Source organism: Balaenoptera ricei, chromosome 10 (genome assembly GCF_028023285.1).
Source record: "Balaenoptera ricei isolate mBalRic1 chromosome 10, mBalRic1.hap2, whole genome shotgun sequence".
NCBI lineage: Eukaryota > Metazoa > Chordata > Mammalia > Artiodactyla > Balaenopteridae > Balaenoptera > Balaenoptera ricei.
Genome location: NC_082648.1, coordinates 49937280 through 49962044, shown reverse-complemented (window position 1 = coordinate 49962044; position 24765 = coordinate 49937280). Strand labels below are relative to the sequence as shown.

Sequence of the window (24765 nt, the reverse complement as noted above, 5' to 3'; positions counted from 1 at the left end):
GGAGGGAGAGTAGGCCGGGAAGGGATTTGAGGGGAAACTTCTGTGGTGCAGGTAATGTTCTCTTCTTGAACTGAATGTGTCCCCTCTGTGTAAATCTAGTAAACTGTATATACGTGAAAACAACAATAGACATTCATTTCAGCCCTTAGGAATGGCTTGCATTTTGGCTGTGTCTGACTTCCATTGACATTAATCGGTTATGTACATTCAAAAAAAAGAAGTGCCCTAACAACTGAGGTGATGTGGGAAATTATGTTTTGATTAGCATAGTTTAGCATAACATTTAATGGTCCTTAAAAAAAAGCAGTGCAGATTTCATTTCAAAGTTTAACATAAACATTTATTCGTCATTTTAATTTTAAGTTAATAAGCAATACAGGTTTTTTTCTTACATATTATATAAATATACATGCATATACTTTCTAAGAAACAGCCTAGGCCTGAAATAAAAATTAGTGAGCAGTAAGAAATAATAATTAAAATACAATAATAATAGAGTACAAAGGAACACATACAGTGCTAAATTGCATAATTCAGACAAAAAAGATGTAATTTTTTTTGCACTCCTCTCCCTGCAACTCCCTCCAGAAAGGAAGAAATAAAGCTCAGCAGACAGGAGCACTTATGATCAAGGTAAATATTGGAAAATAAGTAGCACCTTTGGTTAATAAAATGATTGTCAACATTTATTTCCAGGAAGCCTAAATTGAGCATTTCTGATTTTGTAAAGAAAATAAAACTAGTTAATATGTACCATGAAGTTTAGCTGTTGCATATTTCAGCATTTGCATAGAATGTTTACTGATAAAATAAAAATAAACCTTTAAAACAGAGTATCAATTTTAAGATAAAGCAAATGCTACATGTTTGCTTTCCCAATTTTTAAAAATTAGCCAGAGAATTCCCTTTATATACATTGAGTCTTTGAAAATTAGCCAGAGAATTTTTCTAATATATATTCAGTCTGCATCATAGAATACTGTAGTATTCATTTAATAATCTAGGTCCATCAATTCATTTCAATTAAGGAATTATTTTGTGCCTAGCACTTTGCTAGGCATTAAAGTTATTATAACTAAGATAATATCCTTGTCCACAAGGAGCTCACAGTCTAGTAAGAAATAGATGAATTTGAAAATATATTCAAAACCACAGGCAAAATATGTACTCCCACAGAGTAATTCAACATTTGGTTCCAAGTTAGTTATATAGTGAAACTTAAAAACCACAATAGAGATTTTTCTAAAACATTTTGTCTATATAACATCATAGTGTAAATGAAAGTTAGGCAATAAATGGTTCAGTAGTCAAACAAGCTTGCTTAAAAATGAAGTCGGAACATATTGAACTAAATAAACTTTTAAAATGATCAACAATATAATATATTCCTGATTTAAATAAATCTATACTATATTTACATTAAAAACAAAATACATATTTGTATGAAAATACCAGTTCTTTCATTTTTGGTTAATTTTGTCCCACATATTTTATTTGCCCAGTTCAGAACTACTACATGTACAAAAAGTACAGACATAAATATATATTCCAAGATCAAATTACAGTCACTTTAAGTACATTCATCTGTAAGAAGGCAAAAAGAAGAGGGTTCTATTTTTAAACTTTGACAGGCATTTATATGAATTATTTTATAGCTTTTTGATTTTTTTAAGAAAATGAAATATGTATAGTGATGATTTAGGTTTAAATTTTTTTCACTTAAAAATCATAAAAATACAGCCTAGAATATAATTTATATTAAAAAAAAAATTCTATAGATTAACCCCTAAATCCAATCCCTAAAGATTTCTTGCAAAAGTTATCTAGGTTCAGCTATTGCCAAGGAATGTCTTAGTCTGTCTTATTAGAAACATGTCATTATGTATAACTTTTATCCCAATAATCTTACTTTTAATATTTGCCCAAATGTAATAATGGGATAAGAAAAAACATGTGTTGAAGAAATATAAGGAGTAAATGAAATGTTTTCAAAAATTCCTTAAAAATGGGGAATTATTCATTCTAGGAAATGTTAACCAACATGCTCGTTTAAAATATTTGGGGGAACGTGCTTTTAAATAAAAAGCTTCAAATAGAATGTAAAAGTTTAGCAAATATTTGAAAAGATCCTGCTCTTCCATCTTCGAAAGAGGGATTTCTATGCCGAATATCTAAGTAATGTGCAATGCCATTTTTACCATCATTACGAAGAAAGAATCTTATGTTATTAAGTTGATGTACTCACTGTAGCTACAGACTCCCCCCCATCACAATGACAATGCACATTTAGCATCTGGATGTCAGTTTAGCTGAATCTAAGCAAACACGTCCAGACATGTCACTGTCTGTAAATGTGTTTAAGGCCCTGTTTATGAAAAAGTTTACTGTGACACATCAGCTTATCAAAACTTTTATTTAAGTATGTTCTTAGTGTAAATATCCTTGATGAACTAAGCAAACAAATACTGAGTACAGATTCCTGTTTTTACACTTTTACAGAGTGAATTCCTATTAGCAACCACTCTTTCCCTTCACCAGGGATTTTATTTAGGAGTGTTTTTCTTTTTTTTTTTTTTTGAATGAAAGCAAAAGGGAAAAATCTAGAAATAAGATCTAGATAAGATGGGGCTGCAAGTAGATGGTATCTCTAAAATAAAAGAAACTGTAGTCTTACTGTTGCCAGACACCTGTTGTAGATTTCAGAATTGTTTAAGTAGGTGAAATGACCATTTAAAAAGCAAGAATTTTTGAGATAGATTTTATTCTATTAATTTTATTAACTCATCCTCAGATTCTTAGATCAATAAATATGGTTGGGGTGTTCCCTTCTCCTCAAGGTTACACAGTAGCGAAAATTTCTCGCAAATTAATAATTTAGCAAACTTGTATTGCACACTGTGCTCTGGCATTATACTTTTAGAAAAGAAGTGAGTGAATGATGCTTCTAAAACAAAATATGAACATAAGCAAAATAAAAGGAATTAATGGAACATGGACACATGGATTCTATAAACTAGTTACTGGTGAGTATTATTTTAATGACTTACATATTGCTATAACAACAGATATTGTGCAAAATCATTCATCCCAGTAGTTATTATGTCCAATTCACTTAGAATTATCTGCTGTGGGAATCAGCAAATATTCTTCAAATTACATTTATAAACGTCATTTTGCAAAGGATGATTCAATTAGGAGAAATGTATTCATTTTGGAAATAAAGGATTTATCAAGTAAAGTTAGAATATGTGTTTCCACGAAAATATGTATTTAGCCTATAAAGTTCACTATTACCAATAGGATGGCTAATGGAGAAAAAAGTGGGTTAGAAGTTAAAAGACCTGGTTCTATTTCCACGTCTGCATTTACTCAGAGGACATATATACGTTTAGGCAAAGACCTTACCTGCTCTAGTCTTAGTCTGTCAAAATGCAGATATCTAACAAACCTAACTTTAATATATCAAAACCAAAATGCAATACAAATCAAAACACAATTACATCTAATGCTTAGAAAATAAACATTTTAGTTTACATGTCCTTTCTCACTAAATCCAGGAATATTCATGCTTTAGTTAGAAATAGAAAGCACGTGGCAGAAAAATAAAAAGTCCATTAAATAACATATCAGAAACTTGTACTCGAATGAACAAGTTATATAAACTGAGTCTAACTTAAAAACGTTTTTTTTAAGATGCATATAAATGTAAAACAACAACTAAAAACTCAGAATAAAACACTTAGAATATGTTTGAAAATTTCACCCTGAAATTCATACGCAGTAAGAATCCCATTCTTTTGTTCATCTGAACAGAACTTTTTGACTTATGTCTTAATAGAATGTTGAATACCAATGTTTTCATACAGAGCTCTCTAGCTTATTTTGCCATATTTGAATTTGAAACAAAAAAAAATTTTTTTTAACCATGTGAAGAAAAATATTTGCTGATATGGTAATGAATTTGTGGTCACAGAATCATAGCCTACTGAAATACTCCTGAATATTACTCACCTTATTAACAAGTACATATGAAGACTGAAAAACATGGAGATTATGCAAGTAGTGGAAATATAACTAAACCCACCAAAGAAACAAACATGCTGCACTAAAAATGTCCATAATTAGATAAAAAATGCTAAAGAAGTTGGCCTAGACATTATGAAAAATGATGAAAGAAAAAGAATTTTTAAAAATTATTTTAAAAAATAATCATAGGAAAAAAAGGAGGGGAGGAATGTACACAGCATGGGGTTGGGATGGGATAAATAATTTGGTCTAAAAGTTTTCATATGTCCCACTAGAGTAAAAAATTCCTTTTTGCAATATTCCTTTTCCTCTTAAAGTAGAGACCTAAAGTTATGATTCTCATTGCTATAATAATTCTTTCATGAACTGAACATAAGTGAAATAAAGTGAAGGCAAAGCAGAAGACTAAGATAGACCAGATCATAGGACCTTGTGAAGCATTAAAACCTAAAGTGTACAATTGATAACAAAGAAGAGAAAATCAGAACTACAGAAAAGAATGTGAACTCAGCAAATTATTCATTTTTTAAAAACTATCAATAAAGATAGTTTGTGATTTTGATTATACAAGCATTATAATTAATTACTAATAATTGGGCTTTTCATGTTTTAAGTGCATTTCTCAAATGTGAGATCGTGCACATAAATATGTAGAAATCAAAACCTAAAAAATAAGTAGGATGAGTAAAGACTGTAATTTCAATTTTTATCTCAATGATTTTGATGCTTTTTGGTATTGTGAATTGTCATGGCAAGAATCTAGTTGTTATGATGTATCTGTGATGTAATTGCATTGAAAAAGCCTACAGGATGACATATAATGATGCTATGCTGTGATGGTAAGCTTTGTTTCTCAAAATTTCAGGCACTTTAAGAGAGTTACAAACATCCAGAATAGTAAATGTCAAGGACAGGAAGATCGATTTTTCTAGATTCTTAAAAGTCATATTCAATTATCGATTTATCATGCATAAGGAAGATTCATAATAACAAAAAATCTTCTATAATATAAGCACCTTCCTTATCCAGGAAACCTCAAGCCTACAGTCACATGAGTTCCCTTACTGGTGAAGATGAGTGGTCTTAGCCAAAAGTATACACTGATGACTCCAGGAATATGGTCATTGCTGCAAACCAAATATATAGGACTAGATGCAGCATGAGTGACTTTGTGAAAGATGTATGACATTAGAAGTGCACCATCTGAAACAGAGCTAAAGAGAACAATATTCTAAGGATGCCAAAAGTCTAGAAGAAGAAGACAAAAGCAATGGCACTTGTTCTCTCTGTAGAAGAAAGGGACGGAAAGGAGAATAACAATACAGATGTTCAGGAAACTTGAAAAATTAGTTACAGTGTAGTGGCAGTTGCATTAAGTGATGCAAATAAATATACACTGTGTAGATGAACCAAATCTTTTGTATCTCATAAGACTTTTACAAATTTTTGGTAGCTTGGGATAATCCTATAAGTGAGAATCACTATAATTCTGAACATAATGTTTCATAGTAAGTACTTTTTATTTTTGAGTCATAATAAATAGCAACTAATATGGGAATTACTTATCCATAAGGAAAATAGCATTTTTCCTCTAAACCCAACCTCAGGGAAAATATATTATGCCTGAGTCATATAAATATTTCATTATTTTTATGAAAAAAGTCACAGTGAAGCAATTACAGCTATTATATAATCATTAACATTATTTGGGATAATTTGCATTGGTTAGAAAAGCAGGCAAGTTGAAATTATATATTCAGGTTATAGCAAATGCAGTCTATAATAAACACTAAATAAATCATTATACAGATTGCAGTTGAATCTAATTGGTTTACCACATAGTGTTTAATTTTTTTGTATCTATATTTTATCTACCATTGTATCTACAGCTTCTAGGGGGAGGTGGCATGGCAGGGAACACCCTAGGAGCTCCTTCTGCTTTTAAGTAAACCTGAGTTTTTGTTCTGGTTCTGTCACATACTACCTTTTAACTTTGGGTAATTTGTGAACTTCTTTGTATATCTGTTTTTTGTTTTGTTTCACTCGTCTATTATATCAGGCCAACAGCCTCTACCTATGATTCGATTTGAATATCAAATAGGCAAAATGCAGGAAACATAAATATCCATTCCCTTCCCACTTCACATCCTTTTTCCCTATTAATTTGAGCCTAACAATCATGATTATTTATTTTGTTTTATTAAAAGCCTGCAACATTGTACATGTAAGAGGGGTTTTTTTTTTAAAGGTATTTTTGGATGGAAAATAAGTTTCAACTAACTGATTAAGTATACCTCTACATTTTATAACATCAATATAAAAACTTACATTTTCAGCATACATCTTATGGTCTTTTTTTCTGCCAAGTACAGCCAGAGACGGATGAGTAAAAAATACCTAGATTTTTAAAGTGTACATTCAAATATATCAAACCAAATTATTTTACTTATTTCCTAGTGTCCAGGGGAGACCCATGAGATAAGGTGGTTAGAACTTGGTACTAAAGAAGTGAAATTTATGAGCCATGTCAATTTACACTGAGAAAACATCCTGTCTTCTAATGTGAAGCACACCAGAACCTGACCCAACTGCCTCTTAAATGTGTGCTGGTTGGCTCCAAAAAGGATCAAGAAAGAGGATGGGCATGTGTCAGGACATGTCTATATCCCATATTGCATTCATAAATTAGTGAAGGAACATTTAAGATTAAATGGTGAAAAATACGAGGGGTCTTGTTATCACAAATGGAAAAATACTTAAACTAGCCAGTGATCATGAATTATTTTGGTACCCAGGTTTATGATAACCTTCCTTCTGCACAATTCCATAACAGAAAAATGGACTAAAAGGTATTTTAATGGTTTCTGACTTTGCTTCATGCTTCATCTTGACCATCTAAAACCTGTCATTCCCTTGAGGAAGAAATACTTTATGACTAATCACTGATTGTTGCAGAAAGCCAACTATATTTTCTCCTTCATTTAGGCAACTTTATAATAATAAGTGTTCTAGGTTGATATTTTCTTCTCAATCTCTGAAAGATTCTGTTCAAGCAACAAATATTCTAACAAGTTCAAGGGATTTGGGAGAGTAAACAACTTGAAACATTTATTTTACCCTGAAACAATTCTGAAAACTGTGTGTGAGTTTATATCACTGTTTCAAGTGTGTTGTGATTTAACTTTCAACATTTATGTATAGGAATTAAGATGCATCCATATTTGTAACTTTGTGCAGTGCTACTGCCAGGCATGACTGTATACATCATGTCATGTGCTTTGAATGTGCAATTTCACTTCCCTTTCTTTTTTAACAATTTAATATAATCAGTGTTAGAAATGAAAAGTTAAAGAAGATGATCAAAGAGCAATAGAACAAATACAAATTGGTTTTGACTTGACAAGAACCTCAGCAGCAAGTAAATAAACCTCCTTCCATGGAGAAAGCCACTGGAATGCACCCACCAGCAGGTGATAAAAAGGACTATGCCTTAGCCCTAAAACCCCATGATCATTACTTGTCCCAGAGGTCTATTATCTATATTAATTTAAATATGTATCTTCAGAGAATTCAAGGCACTTTTTTGGAAACATTTAAGATTGGAAAGCTACTGAACAATTTATGATGTCACACTTCTTATGACAAGTCAGAGTTGAATACAAACACTAATAATATGAAAATAGCTCATTCAAGACTCAAGATTGGGTGAAACTAAATTAAGAACAACTATATATTGTCACATTTTCCCTGGTTTATTTACCTATGGTATTGGCACATATTGTTTTAGTTAATATTTTAAAAATACAAACACCTTTCTCTATGCAAAAAAGTGACTATTAATTGAAATATGGAAGTTTTTATAGATTGCTAAACATGAGCCACATGCTCAAACAGTGCCTAAAGTTTACAAATCAAATCCCTAGTGTTAACTATCACAAAAGCTTGGAATCCAAGTGCAATCCTAAAGGAAATAAGAATAGCACCTGCCTCCACTGGAATAATAATAGTAAGAAGAACGGCAAATTCCTTTTGACATCTTAAGAATGACATTATTTCAATAATCAAGCACTAAATTCTTTTTATTAATCATGACCTTAATTTAAACTTCAGATTTATAAAGGTGAATATTTATAACTTTATACCTAATGTATAAACTCTTTCTTGTTTAAAAGTACTTACTCAAAATGGTATTTATAGTTCTGAATGCACAGATCTATCATATGCCTCTGTATTCAAGAGTGATTCAGTCCCAGATGTTTTCACATAGTTATGAAAATGAGAAACTGCTAAATTAACCTGGGTTGGCATGTTGCAGGCTTCTTTCTATCAAGTTATAGACTAAATCTACACTTTCCAAGTATATATCAAATCATACACAACCTCCAGTTCTAGAAGCCGTTTTTAAGTCTCCTGGTTTAGTTATGCTCGCAGGCAGCAGGAAAGCTTATCGGTAGAGGGTGGAATTTTCAAGTGCTACCTTTCCTATAATATGAGATATTTTCAGTGGCTGAGCAAAAAGCCTGTTTGGATTTCTGTGTTTTGCTTTTGCTTGTCATGGAGGAGAGGGAAATGAGAGAGCTTGGAGGGCTCACTATAAGCACCTCCCACTGTTAGCTTTACTCAGATGGATTACTCATAACAATAACCCTCTGATCACCACTATATGTTGGGAAAAATTAAAATTTTGCCTATATGTAAGCCTGTCACCCAGGATTCCGGTTGATTCCACTTTGATGTCTCAGTATAACAGCGAGTCTGGATTGAGTTTGGTTAAAAGAAGTCCCTGGTTATTACTTTCCGGATTACTAACTAAAATCCTTTTAAAATCAATAGACAGCTCATTGCTAGGAGTCATTTAGGCTTTTAATTTGATTTACATATTAGTAAATTCTGAAAATTATTTGAGGGTTTTATTCACTAGCACCAGATACTGGTGGTCCTCCTCAAAGATATCATGTGCATGCATGAATCAAGTCGGACAGTGCTCAGAAATAATGGTTTAAAATGGAGTCTTTTCAAATTTATTTCATATATGCATGTTTTTTTTTTTTATAGCAGTTAGGTGTATTTTCAAATTAAGGCCACCCTCATTTTCACCCATGGTCTTATCTTTAAAATCCACACTGTAAAGTAGTATGCAGATATAACACATTTCTTTATTCTCCATGGATTTAAAAAAATACAGTGATAATATTCTTTTTGAACTTGTCTTTTTTCTCCAGATGCCCTGTGTGCTTGTTCTTAAGTGTGTGAAAGTCAGTGTGTGTATGTTTGGGAAAAATTCATTTCCTTCAATTCCATTTCACACTTTAATATCAAATAAAAAATGAAATGTGGAGAGGATATTCTTACAGGATTAAACATACTCCTTCTAACTACTTAAACCAGTGGTTTGGGATTCAGATCTCTATAACCAAGACTGGAAGTCACTGGAAGACTTTAAAATCATTTTAACCACCACAACCAGAGTCATGTATGGAAATAAGCCCACTTCATGAATTCTTTATATGCATGATCTCAAAATTTAACTGCCCAAATAAGTTTTAAAAAACAAAGTTTTTAAAATTTTGCCATTAAGGAAAATCTCTTTTCCATCCTTAATTATGACTCCTCATTTCAACTAAAAACCTTCTAATATGTTGAAAAAAAAAATACTCCTAAGAAAGTCATACACACTGAAATCAGAGATGTGATTCTTGTTAAATATTAGTTTCTCTTTCTGAGGGATTAACCCCTGATCCTTTTGACTTTTGACTTTTGATACTTTTGACAATAACATCATGACTTTTAGATGTCTTCAAGGATTCAGATTCTCGGGACTCAGGTGTATGTATTTTCTTCGTTGTCTCTTTCAACTTCTTTTCCTTTGCGAGCAGCCTGTAGTTGATAGCATTGCCAATGAGCAGCCACATGCTGGCTAGGACCACAATAGCCCCACAGGCCACATACATGTATTTATATTGTCCAGTTTCATCCACCAATTTACCTAAGAGACAAAGAATGTCTTTTAAGACAGCATAATAAATCAGCCATAAAATGTTAACATTTGCAAATAAATTCTTCTCCACACTGCATACCTATTTCTTATTTAAGTTAGTAATAAATGAGCGTTTAGTAAAGAAAAAAATATTCTAGATTATGCATAGTAAAGGCATATGCATAGTAAAGGCATTTACAGACACATTTACTTCCACATTTACTTCCACATATGCATAGTAAAGGCATTTATAGACATATTCTGCATTATATTATGAGTATATTAAATTTATTGAAAATTACTACCCTTAATAAAAGTGGACAACCAAGACAAGCTAGGTATATATGTGTTTGTGTATATATTCATAGATACATAAATGTGTGAGATACATTTTTAAACCTACATGTGTAGAAATACATATACGTATTTACAAATGTAAACATATATATGAATAGATTTATAGCACACATATTGAGATTGCTTCAACCTTTCCACATTTACTATCTTTTCGATAAAGAGGAAAAATTACATTCTTTAGGACAAATTCAGAGGCTTTTATAAGGTTCCTAGTGGGGGTAATATTTACTAAATGCTTTCTCTATGCCTAGCACTAGGCTAAACGCTTTATTTGTAATTTTGCATTTAATCCTTACAAGATCACTTCGTAGTAATTTGACCATGGTTACGTAGCCAGTGAGTGAGTGGCAGAATCTGGGCTCTAACCAGTCTGTCTGCATCTTGTATTCTTAACTACTCTGTAAAATGGCTTCACCAAACCTCTTGGTTAAGTGTCATGTCACTTTTTAGGCTAATCACAGTTTTTCACTTTATCTGAATCTAAATTATTAAGGCCAAACTAATCAGGAAGAAAGTTTTTGTTCCATTTGATTATTGAGAACATTGAAAAACTAGCCTGGTGCCATATAATTGCAAAGCTTACTGACTTTTAAACATGCTTCAGTTTATACTGTTTATACTTAGTTTTGCCTTTTGCTTATGCAGGCATCTAATTCTTAACAATAATTATTACTGGCAAAATTTAGTATACACAAATCCATATTATTTATCATGCATATTCCAGGTGATTCTGAAATAGACCTATTTGTTTAGTCAGAATTTCCATCATTCTGGCTTCCCAGGTGAATTCTATCAAACATTTAGAGAAGAGCTAACACCCATCCTTCTCAAACTCTTCCAAAAAATTGCAGAGGAAGGAATACTCCCAAACTCATTCTATGAGGCCACCATCACCCTGATACCAAAACCAGACAAAGATACTACAAAAAAAGAAAATTACAGACCAATATCACTGATGAATATAGATGCAAAAATCCTCAACAAAATACTAGCAAACAGAATCCAACAACACATTAAAAGGATCATACACCATGATCAAGTGGGATTTATCCCAGGGATGCAAGGATTCTTCAATATACGCAAAACAATCAATGTGATACACCATATTAACAAATTGAAGAATAAAAACCATATGATCATCTCAATAGATGCAGAAAAAGCTTTTGACAAAATTCAACACCCATTTATGATAAAAACTCTCCAGAAAGTGGGCATAGAGGGAACCTACCTCAACATACTAAAGGCCATATACGACAAACCCACAGCACACATCATTCTCAATGGTGAAAAACTGAAAGCATTTTCTCTAAGATCAGGAACAAGACAAGGATGTCCACTCTCACCACTACTATTCAACATAGTTTTGGAAGTCCTAGCCATGGCAATCAGAGAAGCAAAAGAAATAAAAGGAATACAAATTGGAAAAGAAGAAGTAAAACTGTCACTGTTTGCAGATGACATGATACTATACATAGATAATCCTAAAGATGCCACCAGAAAACTACTAGAGCTAATCAATGAATCTGGTAAAGTTGCAGGATACAAAATTAATGCACAGAAATCTCTTGCATTCCTATACACTAATGATGAAAAATCTGAAAGAGAAATTATGGAAACACTCCCATCTACCATTGCAACAAAAAGAATAAAATACCTAGGAATAAACCTCCCTAGGGAGACAAAAGACCTGTATGCAGAAAACTATAAGACACTGATGAAAGAAATTAAAGATGATACCAACAGATGGAGAGATATACCATGTTCTTGGATTGGAAGAATCAATATTGTGAAAATGACTATACTACCCAAAGCAATCTACAGATTCAATGCAATCCTTATCAAATTACCAATGGCATTTTTTAGGGAAGTAGAACAAAAAATCTTAAAATTTGTATGGAGACACAAAAGACCCTGAATAGCCAAAGCAGTCTTGAGGGAAAAAAACGGAGCTGGAGGAATCAGACTCCCTGACTTCAGACTATAGTACAAAGCTACAGTAATCAAGACAACATGGTACTGGCACAAAAACAGAAACATAGATCAATGGAACAAGATAGAAAGCCCAGAGATAAACCCACGCACCTATGGTCAACTAATCTATGACAAAGGAGGCAAGGATATACAATGGAGAAAAGACAGTCTCTTCAATAAATGGTGCTAGGAAAACTGGACAGCTACATGTAAAAGAATGAAATTGGAACACTCCCTAACACCATACACAAAAATAAACTCAAAATGGATTAGAGACCTAAATGTAAGACCAGACACTATAAAACTCTTAGAGGAAAACATAGGAAGAACACCCTTTGACATAAATCACAGCAAGATCTTTTTTGATCCACCTCCTAGAGTAATGGAAGTAAAAACAAGAACAAATGGGACCTCATGAAACTTCAAAGCTTTTGCACAGCAAAGGAAACCATAAACAAGACGAAAAGACAACCCTCAGAATGGGAGAAAATATTTGCAAATGAATCAATGGACAAAGGATTAATCTCCAAAATATATAAACAGCTCAAGCAGCTCAATATTAAAAAAACAAACAACCCAATCCAAAAATGGGCAGAAGACCTAAATAGACATTTCTCCAAAGAAGACATACAGATGGCCAAGAAGCACATGAAAAGCTGCTCAGCATCACTAATTATTAGAGAAATGTAAATCAAAACTACAATGAGGTATCACCTCACACCAGTTAGAATGGGCATCATCAGAAAATGTACAAACAACAAATGCTGGAGAGGGTGTGGAGATAAGGGAACCCTCTTGCACTGTTGGTGGGAATGTAAATTGATACAGCCACTATGGAGAACAGTATGGAGGTTCCTTAAAAAACTAAAAATACAATTACCATATGACCCAGCAATCCCACTACTGGGCATATAGCCAGAGAAAACCATAATTCAAAAAGACACATGCACCCCAGTGTTCACTGCAGCACTATTTACAATAGCCAGGTCATGGAAGCAACCTAAATGCCCATCGACAGACGAATGGATAAAGAAGATGTGGTTCATATATACAAAGGAATATTACTCAGCCATAAAAAGGAACGAAATTGGGTCATTTGTTGAGACGTGGATGGATCTAGAGACTGTCATACAGAGTGAAGTAAGTCAGATAGAGAAAAACAAATGTCGTATATTAATGCATGTATGTGGAACCTAGAAAAATGGTACAGATGAACCTGTTTGCAGGGCAGAAGTTGAGACACAGACATAGAGAACAAACGTATGGACACCAAGTGGGGAAAGCCGTGGGAGGGTGGGGATGGTGGTGTGATGAATTGGGCGATTGGGATTGACATGTATACACTGATGTGTATAAAATAGAAACTAATAAGAACTTGCTGTATAAAAAAATAAATAAAATAAAATTCAAAAAAAAAAGAATTTCCATCATTCTGACTAGAATCTAGTTAGTGGCTTGGTATTAAATTTAGCTACTTGTGAAATTATTTACTTCAACAAAGTTCTCTGCTTTAATTAGGTAAATGTTAGAATGGACTTATTTGAGTTAATTTGAGTAAGTACGATATATACATAAAAAACAAAACAAAAATTGTGTAATTTAATTTTCATTCTAACTTTAGTCAAATATTCCTATTCATACAATGATTATTACATATCTAAATACAAAAACATTAGGTCTTTTGCCCCATCAGAATTATATCATCCCTTTGGATTGCCAAATCAACATACTTTCTAAATGTTTTGGGAATTTTTAGCATCATCAAGAAAGCAGATATGATTTCCAGAACTAAAGTTTCAGCTCTTTTTGAATGTAGCAGTGAAAGTTTGAGTTGAAAAAAATAAAAATAAAAATAAAAATCATGCTCTCCCTGCCTTTCAGTGTTGTACTAACAAGACTAGTAGCAGTAGCAGCAACCGTATAAGAAGTAACTGCAACAACACCCATTCATTCGAAAGTATTTATTGAGTGCCTACTATATGCCAGACACCATGCTAGTAGTGACTGAATGCTATAGAGGAAAAGCCAGTCTAAAAGTCAGGGAGTATCAGGGATAACAGGAGGCAGAAACAGGATAAAAAAAATGGCTACTCTTTTATGGCTATAGTCTGAGAGCTTCAACAATGAGCCCCAAATCAGTTATTGCCACTGATCCCACTGGTGCAATAGTTTGGCAATATTAACACAATAAGCCCTCAAGGATACTGAAATTGATGTAATTATTATTAAAATAGGTCTCAGCCCAGGTAGAAATGGCCAAATCAGATTCATTCATTTCCATAGCACCCATCCATTATGCCTATTGACCTGACTTGATTTTTTTCATCCCACCATGGCTGGTGAAATAAATTTTTCTCTGTTGATAGCAAGAATTTTATTGGTAATGGATAGGCTTCTAAAACCCATTTGGTAAAACTAATTCTGTATGAAAAGATAGGCATATATTGGCCAAAATGAATAAGACCTACTGGCTTCATTCACTTTGAAAATTGTTTTGGTGCCCTGGCATACCTATAAAGCGAGATATACCACCCAAAGCATCTGTACTAGATACCAGAGGACAGTCCTGGTAGACAGAAAAAGTCAACAACTATACCACTCATTCCTGACCAAATGAAAAAGCTAAAGGTAAATGTCAATGGTGCCTTAAGATTAACAATTTAAGCATGAATTTTCCCACTTTCAAAATGATTCCTTGATGTCATGTAGGAAGACTTTAAACACTGATTTTAAATACACACAAAAAATTTATGTTTAGCCCAGCAATTATTGTGACCATTAGGGGGCAGGCCAAGAGGTCTAAGTAAATACCTACATTTAGCATTAACTAAAGCAATGCTATACAGTGATTACTGAAAAAGACTGGCCAACAAAAAGTATTTAATATTTATAACATTGAAGTCTAAGACTAAACAAAGTCTTAACTTCACAAATGAACTTATACATATGTCTTTACTCAGTATCCTTACTAGATAATTTAGCAGAGATTTTTTATAGGCATCACTGACAGTATTTTAGATCTTAAAATCTAAAGGTTATTGTTATAAATATGGAATATAAGTATCTGATCAAGAAAATGACTTTGAATGAACTTCCCTTCATTCTTGCATTCCTATTCATATATTCCAATTAGTGAAATTATAAAAGTATTCCTTCCTTAAGCATGTAACAAATTCCATATTAATATAACCAATAAGAAAACAGATCTTGACCTTTTGAGAGCATTACTTCAAATTTTTGACTCATTTTAATAAAAAAGAAGAAAAATCTGTTTATCAATGATAAAATAAAGTGGAATTTTATTTTTATGATACATTTTTTAAAAACATAAAACAAGTTGATATAGGTAAAAACCTGAAAATTATGCTAATTATCAGTCTAATTTAAATTCTTAAGTTCATAACTCCAGGCTCTGAATGAAATTTTTGTCTAAAATAGACTAATTAGGAAATTTAAAAACACATAGTAAAGGCTAAAGTTAACACACCCACAGTCTTTTAGGCAATTAGTATCTATTATTACAAACCACATTTTACACTACAAAGAAAGTCTTGGCTAATGGATATTAATTTTATGCTTTTTGCTTTCCTTGATGAGAAATATTCTTACCAGCAAGAGGAGGACCAAGAAGGACGGGGCAACACTCCACAACTGTGACGAGACCCACAGCACTGGAAAATCTTTGAGCACCAACAAGGTCCATGAGACTTTCAAAGAGGATACTGCTAACACTCCCAAATCCAAGGCCAAAAAATACAGCATACACCACCAGGCTTGGGTAGTCCTCAGCCAACGGGCATAAGAGATGACACAATCCATTGAACAAAACCGCAAAACTGAAGAAGTACTGGATTCGGGGTCGGATTAATTTGGAGTTTGCAATGAATCCTACAGTAGGTCGGGCAAACATATCAACAAAAGCCATAACAGACAGCAAGAAAGCTGCAGAATATTCATCAATTCCTTTGTCTTTAGCATATGGAGCCAAGAATATAATGGGGGCAAAGAACCCCAGAAACATAATGACATTTCCAGATAAGTATATCAGAAATCCCCTATGCTTAAAAAGGGAGAAATCTAAATACTTATCAATTTTTGCCCATATTGATTTCTTCTTATGTTTTTTCTTCATGCCTGGATCAGTCGCTCTTACACCAACCTTATTTTTAGACTTCTTAGTAGTTAGTTTGGGTCCAACAGGTCTCATAAGGGACCCAGCCACACAGGAGTTCAACAATAAACCTCCCAAAATCAAGAAGCTTCCTTTCCAGCCATAAGTATTAAAGAGGTACTGATTGAAAGGAGCCAGTGTACTTAGGAAAACAGGACTTCCTGCCATTGCAAGGCCACTCGCCATAGGCCGTTTCTTATAGAAGTACTTGCCAAGGATTGTTAAGGCGGGCTGCAGGTTGAAGGCTAGACCTAAACCTAAAAAAAACAAAACAAAAGGAAGAAAAACACAAACACATTATGCCACTCACAAAAGAAATTACTCCTCAAAATGTACATTTAAGTGAAAATGGCAGAACTAAAAATGCAACAGCACGTAGTAATTTTTAATAATTATGTATTATCAATAGGATGGCACGTAAACAAAAAGGTTCTCATAACTGGGCACCTGAGATGCATGACAGGTTCATATTCCTTTCTTTTTAAAATACAAAAATAAAACCAAAAACTTCTACTTCTGTTGCAATAATCATAGAATAGGTTGAAACCGGGACAGAATTCATTCGTTCTTTGTTCCACAAACAAATTAACCTCTCTCTATATTTATATACACATATAGAGAATAAATATCTTCCTTGTAGGCAAGAGTGCATTTAAAATGTGAATACTTTCTTTCAGAGTGGAATAGAGTGAACAGACTAAAAAAGTTGTCATTTATAAATAATCTTAGGTCTCCCAGAGATAGTTCTTTCAAAGCTATGCAAATGATAAAAAACAGTAATCAATTCATGCCATCGATTTCATGCTATTCATCCCTCACATTTCACATTTCATGAGTACAGAGGTACATGCGTATTAACTAAAAAATAAGTAACTTTTGTTTTGCTTGAAACATATTCTCATTTCAGGGATTAAAGCTGATTGTTTATATAAGTCAAAAGTTTCTACTGTTTCTAGGGACACCTTGACAGTGTTGAGTATCGCCTTTGAGAAATGAATTACTTCTTATAGCTCGCCAAGGAACTATTTGGCAACAGAAACAAATAAGTTTGTTTAGAAAGTAAATACAATTGATTTACACAAACTGTTGATACCTCTCTTTCCCCTTTAGCCTGGGCATTATTCTGTATTATTTTAGGAACTATAGAAGTAAGAATTTTTCTGCATTTACCAGTTTATGTAAATTGAGACAGTATTGCAAATTGGTTAAGTATTAAGATTCTGGAACACTGAGTTCTGAGTACAAATACTTACTGCAAACCTCTAATACAAATTAATACAAATAGTTGTATTAAATATTTGTAATAGGGTTTCTAAAAACTGACAAGAAGGAACCAAGAACATGCTTTGGAGAGTGACAGGGCAGTATGCTCCCTGATTCTACCTCAGCTATACTTGTGAGATATGCAGAATGAGTGTAATTAGATCCAACATTTAAATAATAAAACTATGGTCAGCAGCTTGTAAGTGGAAGAACCCAAATTAAAACCCAGGAATTGTGATTCCAAGTTCAAATTTCTTTACCTTAAGCCATCCTCCCTCCCTGTGCCCCCATTCTGTCACCTGGAATTTTGCTTTCAGATGTTAATGCAAGTTCTTCTTAGGAGATTGTGGTCATCTATTTCCTGTCTGGCATGGTAAAAGGAACATGAGATTTGAAATCAAAAGATCTAAATCTGCCTCGACTACTTACCTATGTGTGCTACTGGGTAAATACTTAGTCTTCTTGAGTTCCAATTCCGTCAATAACAAAAAAGGGTTTTGCTAAAATCGAGTAAGGTCTAGAACTTTAAGATGTTATATAATGATGTTGTGATTATTATTATATGCTAATATTAATTTAAAAGTGACAAAATGCTGGGTACTCTCTGTAAAGTACCATATATTCATTTTTTACATTAATCATGACAACTCCCAAAGGAAAGAGGTATTATTTTCCCATGTTAAAGACAGAGAGACTGAGGCATAAGGGGGTTTATTTATCCATGATCACACGGCTCATGTGTGCTGAGTCAGGTTTAAAAGCTAGACCTGTCTGATTTCAGATACCAAGAAGTTTTGGCTGATAATGACTTAAGATAAATCCCTTATAGGTATATTTAATGGTTGACTAGAAGCACCAAAGCCTTTAAGACCCAAAGGAATGGAACTGAAGTTAGAATAACATAAAATGCTATTGATATTTGTGACACAGTAACATCAAAACCACCTTTTCCCTAATACATCTACTTGTGGGCTCTGCCTGAATTCTATGGCCAAATGACATATGGCTGACCCTTGAACAATGTGGGGTTTAGGAGGGCCTGCTCTCTGCATAGCTAAAAATCTATGTATCATTTATAGCCAGCTCTCCTCAGGATTCAACCAACCATGGATCCATGGATCGTGTAGTGCAGTGGACCCCTGCAGTTCAAACCCATGTTGTTCAAGGTCACCTGTATGTAGTATTTCTGCACAAAGGAAAGGGCATTCATTCCACCATGACAATTCTTAGATATAAGAAGATTCTCATTTAAAATGTCAAAGGAGGGACTTCCCTGGTGATCCAGTGGTTAAGAATCCGCCTTCCAATGCAGGGGACGCAGGTTCGATCCCTGGTCGGGGAACTAAGATCCCACATGCCACAGGGCAACTAAACTCGCAGGTCACAACTACTGAGCCCACATGCTTTGGAGCCTGAGCGCTGCAACTAGAGAGCCTACGTGCCGCAACTACTGAGCCCGTGTGCTCTAGAACCCGCATGACACAACTAGAGAGAAGCCCACGCACCGTAATGAAGAGCCCGTGCACCACAATGAAAGATCCTGCATACCACAACTAAGATCTGACACAGCCAAATAAATAAATAAATATTTTTAAAAATGTCAAAGGTGTTTTACCATATCAAAAAAGAAGAGATTTGTCCATAGGTTGTAAAGAGAAAGATTTTAACATCACTCTTACTGTAGGCTTTAATACATCTAATTTTTTAATCAAATAATACATTAATGCAAGGTTAGACTGATCTAAAGTCATAAAAAGAGAAATACATTTACCTTTTTATCTGTGGGCAAAAGGAAATGATTCAATTTCTTTACATGTTGAAGTCTAATTTTTCTTAAAATTTTGAGTGTAGATTTGTTTAATGCAATTTATTGCTGAGGCTAATAAAGATAGTGTTTTCCAAATGTACATATTCAGGTCAGCTAGAGTCTACAGACATGCATGAGAAACAACTATAATCAAGTGACAGGATGTCATTTTAAAATATTTGTCTTTAGTGGCAAATGTGCCTTTTAGAGCTTTTAAACAGAATCCTTTAGTAAGAAAAAGAAGGGATATCCATGCAGAGCTCTACCACTAATCAAAATACAGGCAACAACAATTCTATTGTTAAAGCTAATCAGTGAATCCAGGAAATATCTTTTTTGGCACCATTTTTAACCTAGTATGAGTGATAAGTCAGACACTAATAGTAATAAGTAATGAAAATATATTTTTTTAATGAAGCTATTTATATGCCAGAAAGTCTGTGTCCACAATACCATCTTCACTGTCTGAATATTAAATGTTGAAACAGTAAAAACAAACCAAAGAGGTTTTCTTTTTGACATTTATATCATAACACATAACATGTCTGATAACTTGCTGTTTCCATTGCTTGAAATTTGATTGGCCAGCCTATAGCCAGTATTTTGATGTACCAGATGACAATACTTTAAGATAGCATCTGATATAAAAAAGAAATTCAAAGAAAACAATAAGAATGTTCTATTGCTCATGCTTCTGACAGAGCTTTGTAAACAACAGGAACTGTTAAGAAGAAAATAAGCTGAAAACAAAACTTGACTTACCACAAATGAATCCCATGGTGATGTAAAGCTCTACTACGCTGGTACTAAAAGAGGCTGTGACCATTCCCAAACAGCATAACAAACCTCCTACCATCACCACTGGCCGGCTACCATATTTATTCACCAAAACACTACTTACGGGACCTGAGGTAGAGAGGACATTAAGAAATATTCAGTTGCTGGGTTATTATTTATTTATTTATTTATTATTTATAACATTTGTTAATTTTGAAATTTGAGAAAGCACATTTTAATGATTAAAGAAAAATATTAGTTCACATGGAATATCATGAAAACTTTTTAATACTTTCCAATCAATTTGACTGGTTATCTTTACCCATATATATACAAGCACATAAAATAATAAATTAGAATTGTTTAACATAGAGTTTGTTAGGACCATAATTATTCAACTTTTGATGGAAAAGTTTTTCAACAGGACATAGCTAAACTGCCTAAATATCCTAATAAATGCAGGTAAATTTATCTAACAAAAATCTAGGGATTATATAAATGACTTGTCTGTTAGAATTTTATTTTCTGGAATAATGTATGTTTGTGCACACACATATATATCCTTAATTGCAGCTGAAATTTTTTTTTTATTATACTCCACTGTGACTTTTCTTTAGTACTATATTTTTTTATTATAAGACACCAACTGTTTACATACCTCATTATATTAGAGATGAGGATGTCTTACACTGATGGTCTCTTAACAATCCCTGTCCATCAGGGGGCAGTCATAGGTAGTATGTTGCTACCATGGCTTAGGTATGCTTGAATTTGGTTGTTATTTCTGTGGCTTGGTTAGACAATGGAAATTCCTCACATTTCAATCAGACCATTTAAGGACCATTTGAAAAAGGAATATGAATATGAATCCTGATTGTTGTTTGAAAAAGCTTCTGTTGATACATTCTGGTAAGGTCAAGAAAGTACCAGCATCAAAATTTACAGAATGGGTGCAGCAGTTTAGATAGAACTGCCAGAGAAAATGGTGGCTCTCTCTATTAAGACAGGCTGCCTCACCAGCAAAGGGAAAAATCTTAATGTGGGAAACATGAACATCGAGCACTCTGACTCAAAAACTAATTTAGAAGAGCCAGATACTAAATAGGATGAAGTTTTAGGAATGCCTTATGCAATGTGTTTAACATACATTTTCTGATGTATGTGTATGTGTGTGTGTGCATATAAATATTCAGGAGTGATTAAAATGATTAAAATAATCTATGTTTATGTCTAAAAAAGCTCTTTTGGTAATTTATTAAGAAAGAGTTGGTGTGTCTTATTTTAACGTGCAGCATTTTTTTCTTTAGTGGTACTTCATAAAATAGTGGTGCAACTTAACAATTGAGGCTATCTTAGATTCATTGAAAGTCCATACCACTTTATAAGACCTGTCCAAGTGTAAATTGTTTGCTTTGACATTTCCTTCTTAACTTAAAATTATATTTCATCTGAAACTAGGGGCACTGCTTTGAGGAAAAAAATTACATTAGGTCAGAATTCTCAGTCCAATTTTTAGCCTAGAAAAAATTAAATAATTTTTAAACTTTTTAAATAAGTTTTAAACTAAAACTTAAAAATTTGCATTACATTTGAGAACTTCTACATGGATGGTATTTAAAACACATTGAGATTCAACTGTCAATACAACCTTATTCTTTCACACAACTACACTTAATATTTTTATTCTTTACCTATAAATATAAATACTCGTGGCCAAATAGTCTTTAATATTACTCCACAATATCTTTTGAAAGGATATTGGTAATAACACATAATTTTAGAAAAAGAACTCAAAAACAAAATACCACATTTTGCATTTAACACCAAACAAAATAAACCTAAAAAGGGCCATATATAAGACAGCTCTATAAGAACAGCAGGGTTAGAGGCAAAAAATCAATGAAAATTGTACAAGGTGATGTGAAAAGAATAGAATTCTGTCCCTAATATGGTAAAACTCATCTGAAGAAATTATGTATATACATAATATATATTATTATATATAAAATATAGTTATTTATTATAACATAAACATTGGTTTAGGAAATGAACATTTTAATTAAAAGCATGAAGTTAAATTCAAATAGCCTTTCTGAGAGGGGGAGAGTCAGAATCAATTGATTAGCTTGATTAATTACTGAATTTAGGTGTCGATTCCTTTTCTTAAAATTACTCAACCAATTCAGTTCAATTCAATTCAACTCAGACCAGTTCAATGCAGTATTTCTTGAGCTCCTGATATAAAGCCAGTTGACAGACACCAAGGATAAAATAATAAAAGCACAACTATAATCCTCAATGCATTATGTTCCAGAGGAAAAAATAATCAACAAGTTATTTTAAGAACTGTGGTGGATGCTTTGATAAATACTAGATTATCAGAATGAATTCAAACGCATTTATCAATACTTGGACTAATAACAACGATTTCTTCCCAGTATCACTGATATTACATATTCCATTTTCTATGTGATGCCTGGATAAGTAACAAATGGGCTGACTGATTACTGTATTTTATAAATGTGTTTGCCTAAATAGTGTAAATTTAAATTTGAAAATAGTCTATGAATCATAACCTCATTTGCAATGTATGGGAAATAATTATAGCTATAGATTGGGATAACCACATCAAAGCTATGTCCCATTACTGTGACTGATTAAGAGTAGCCACATAAGAAAACATTTAGAGGTGCTGGCACTTTTTTTGAGCAAGCTTTGATAAATTCTACAGTGGTATCAGTCAAGATGCAATGAGAGTTCTAATTTTAACAAGTAACTTTATTTTAAATTATATATCTTAGTTAAATGATATCCTGTAAGGGATATGTTTACATAATTATGTATAATCTTTTTCTAGCACAAAAAAGATATACTTAATAAGTGATTTATTTAGAAATAATCAACACTCCGTACCCCTTAATATTAAATGCTTATAAAATGTCATAAATTATTTCTACTTTGTAATAGTTGTGGAGGCAAAATTAAAATTATGATACAGAATAAAATAAGCTTATTATGTAAAGAATCTCTAAATGCTTAATATTAGCCCGAGGACACATCTAACATTAGATGTAAAACACAACACCATCCGACATCTCTCTCCAACCTTAAAAGCAACTTGGTTTATTGTATTAACAAGAAAAATGAAGTTTCAAGTAAATAAATTCTCATCACACATGATTTTTATTAAACATGCACCAGCCTCACAGGTGTCCCTTGTTGAAGAATCTTAGGCCTAATTATATTCTGAACTCATTCATTCATTTATTTATTTATTAATTCAGTCATTCTGGAAGTTTTTACTCAGCATGTGTTTCTCCAGTAATCATGGTACTTAATCACTAGTTATGTCAAAAAAGAAAATCTGGGACTTCCCTGGTGGCTCAGTGGTTAAGAATCTGCCTGCCAAGGGGCTTCCCTGGTGGCGCAGTGGTTGAGAATCTGCCTGCTAGTGCAGGAGACACGGGTTCGAGCCCTGGTCTGGGAAGATCCCACATGCCGCGGAGCAACTGGGCCCGTGAGCCACAACTACTGAGCCTGCACGTCTGGAGCCTGTGCTCCACAACAAGAGAGGCCGCGATAGTGAGTGGCCCGCGCACCGCGATGAAGAGTGGCCCCCGCTCGCCACAACTAGAGAAAGCCCTCGCACAGAAACGAAGACCCAATACAGCCATAAATAAATAAATAAATAAATATATATTAAAAAAAAAAAAAACAGTGGGATATATTTAAAAAAAAAAAAAAGAATCTGCCTGCCAATGCAGGGGACATGGGTTTGAGCCCTGGTACGGGAAGATCCCACATGCCACAGAGCAACTAAGTCCATGCACCACAACTACTGAGCCTGCACTCTAGAGCCCACGAGCCACAACTACTGAGCCTGCGTGCCACAACTACTGAAGCCCACGCACCTAGAGCCCGTGCTCTGCAACAAGAGAAGCCACTGCAATGAGAAGTCCGCAAACCGCAATGAAGAGTAGCCCCCGCTCACTGCAACTAGAGAAAAGCCCACACACAGCAAGGAAGACCCAACGCAGCCAAAAATAAATAAATAAAATAAATAAATTTATTAAAAAGAAAAAGAAAATCTTCCACCTGCTGAGAGTTACATCTGAGCCCATATCTTGGTAGAGCAAAAGTATTGCTCATCAAAATGCTTTGTTCTATTTGCTTGTCAAGCAGTTAAAAAAACAGTGTGCAAGAATAATAATGCCTTGTTTCCCAAAACATACACAAAAGTATCAGACTGTGTCTAAATAAGACTGATCTAGCCACTAATTTCTCCTGATGCAGCTTTCCAATCTATCTCAAAATCTTTAGTGTCGTGTACAATGGCCACTTTCATGCTAGCTATGAAGTTGTAAAGGACGGGTTCATCAGAAAGCAATGTAAGGATCAAAATATTGTCCCTATTTT

The 24765-nt window shown here is 33.4% G+C and overlaps 1 protein-coding gene across 14 annotated transcripts in view; it reads right to left on the bottom strand.

Annotated features, from left to right (window-relative positions):
- Positions 1–351: 351 nt before the first annotated feature.
- The window catches only part of SLC16A7 (solute carrier family 16 member 7), a 174340-nt gene continuing 149926 nt past the window's right edge, over positions 352–24765 (bottom strand). For all 14 annotated transcript variants that reach the window (XM_059936380.1, XM_059936371.1, XM_059936375.1 and 11 more), the window contains 3 exons: positions 20335–20478; positions 15941–16759; positions 352–10012 (listed from right to left, as the gene is read on the bottom strand). In XM_059936380.1, coding sequence (XP_059792363.1) covers positions 9726–10012; positions 15941–16759; positions 20335–20478 — 1250 coding nt within the window. In that variant the 3' untranslated portion in view covers positions 352–9725. The remainder of the gene's footprint in view (positions 10013–15940; positions 16760–20334; positions 20479–24765) is intronic.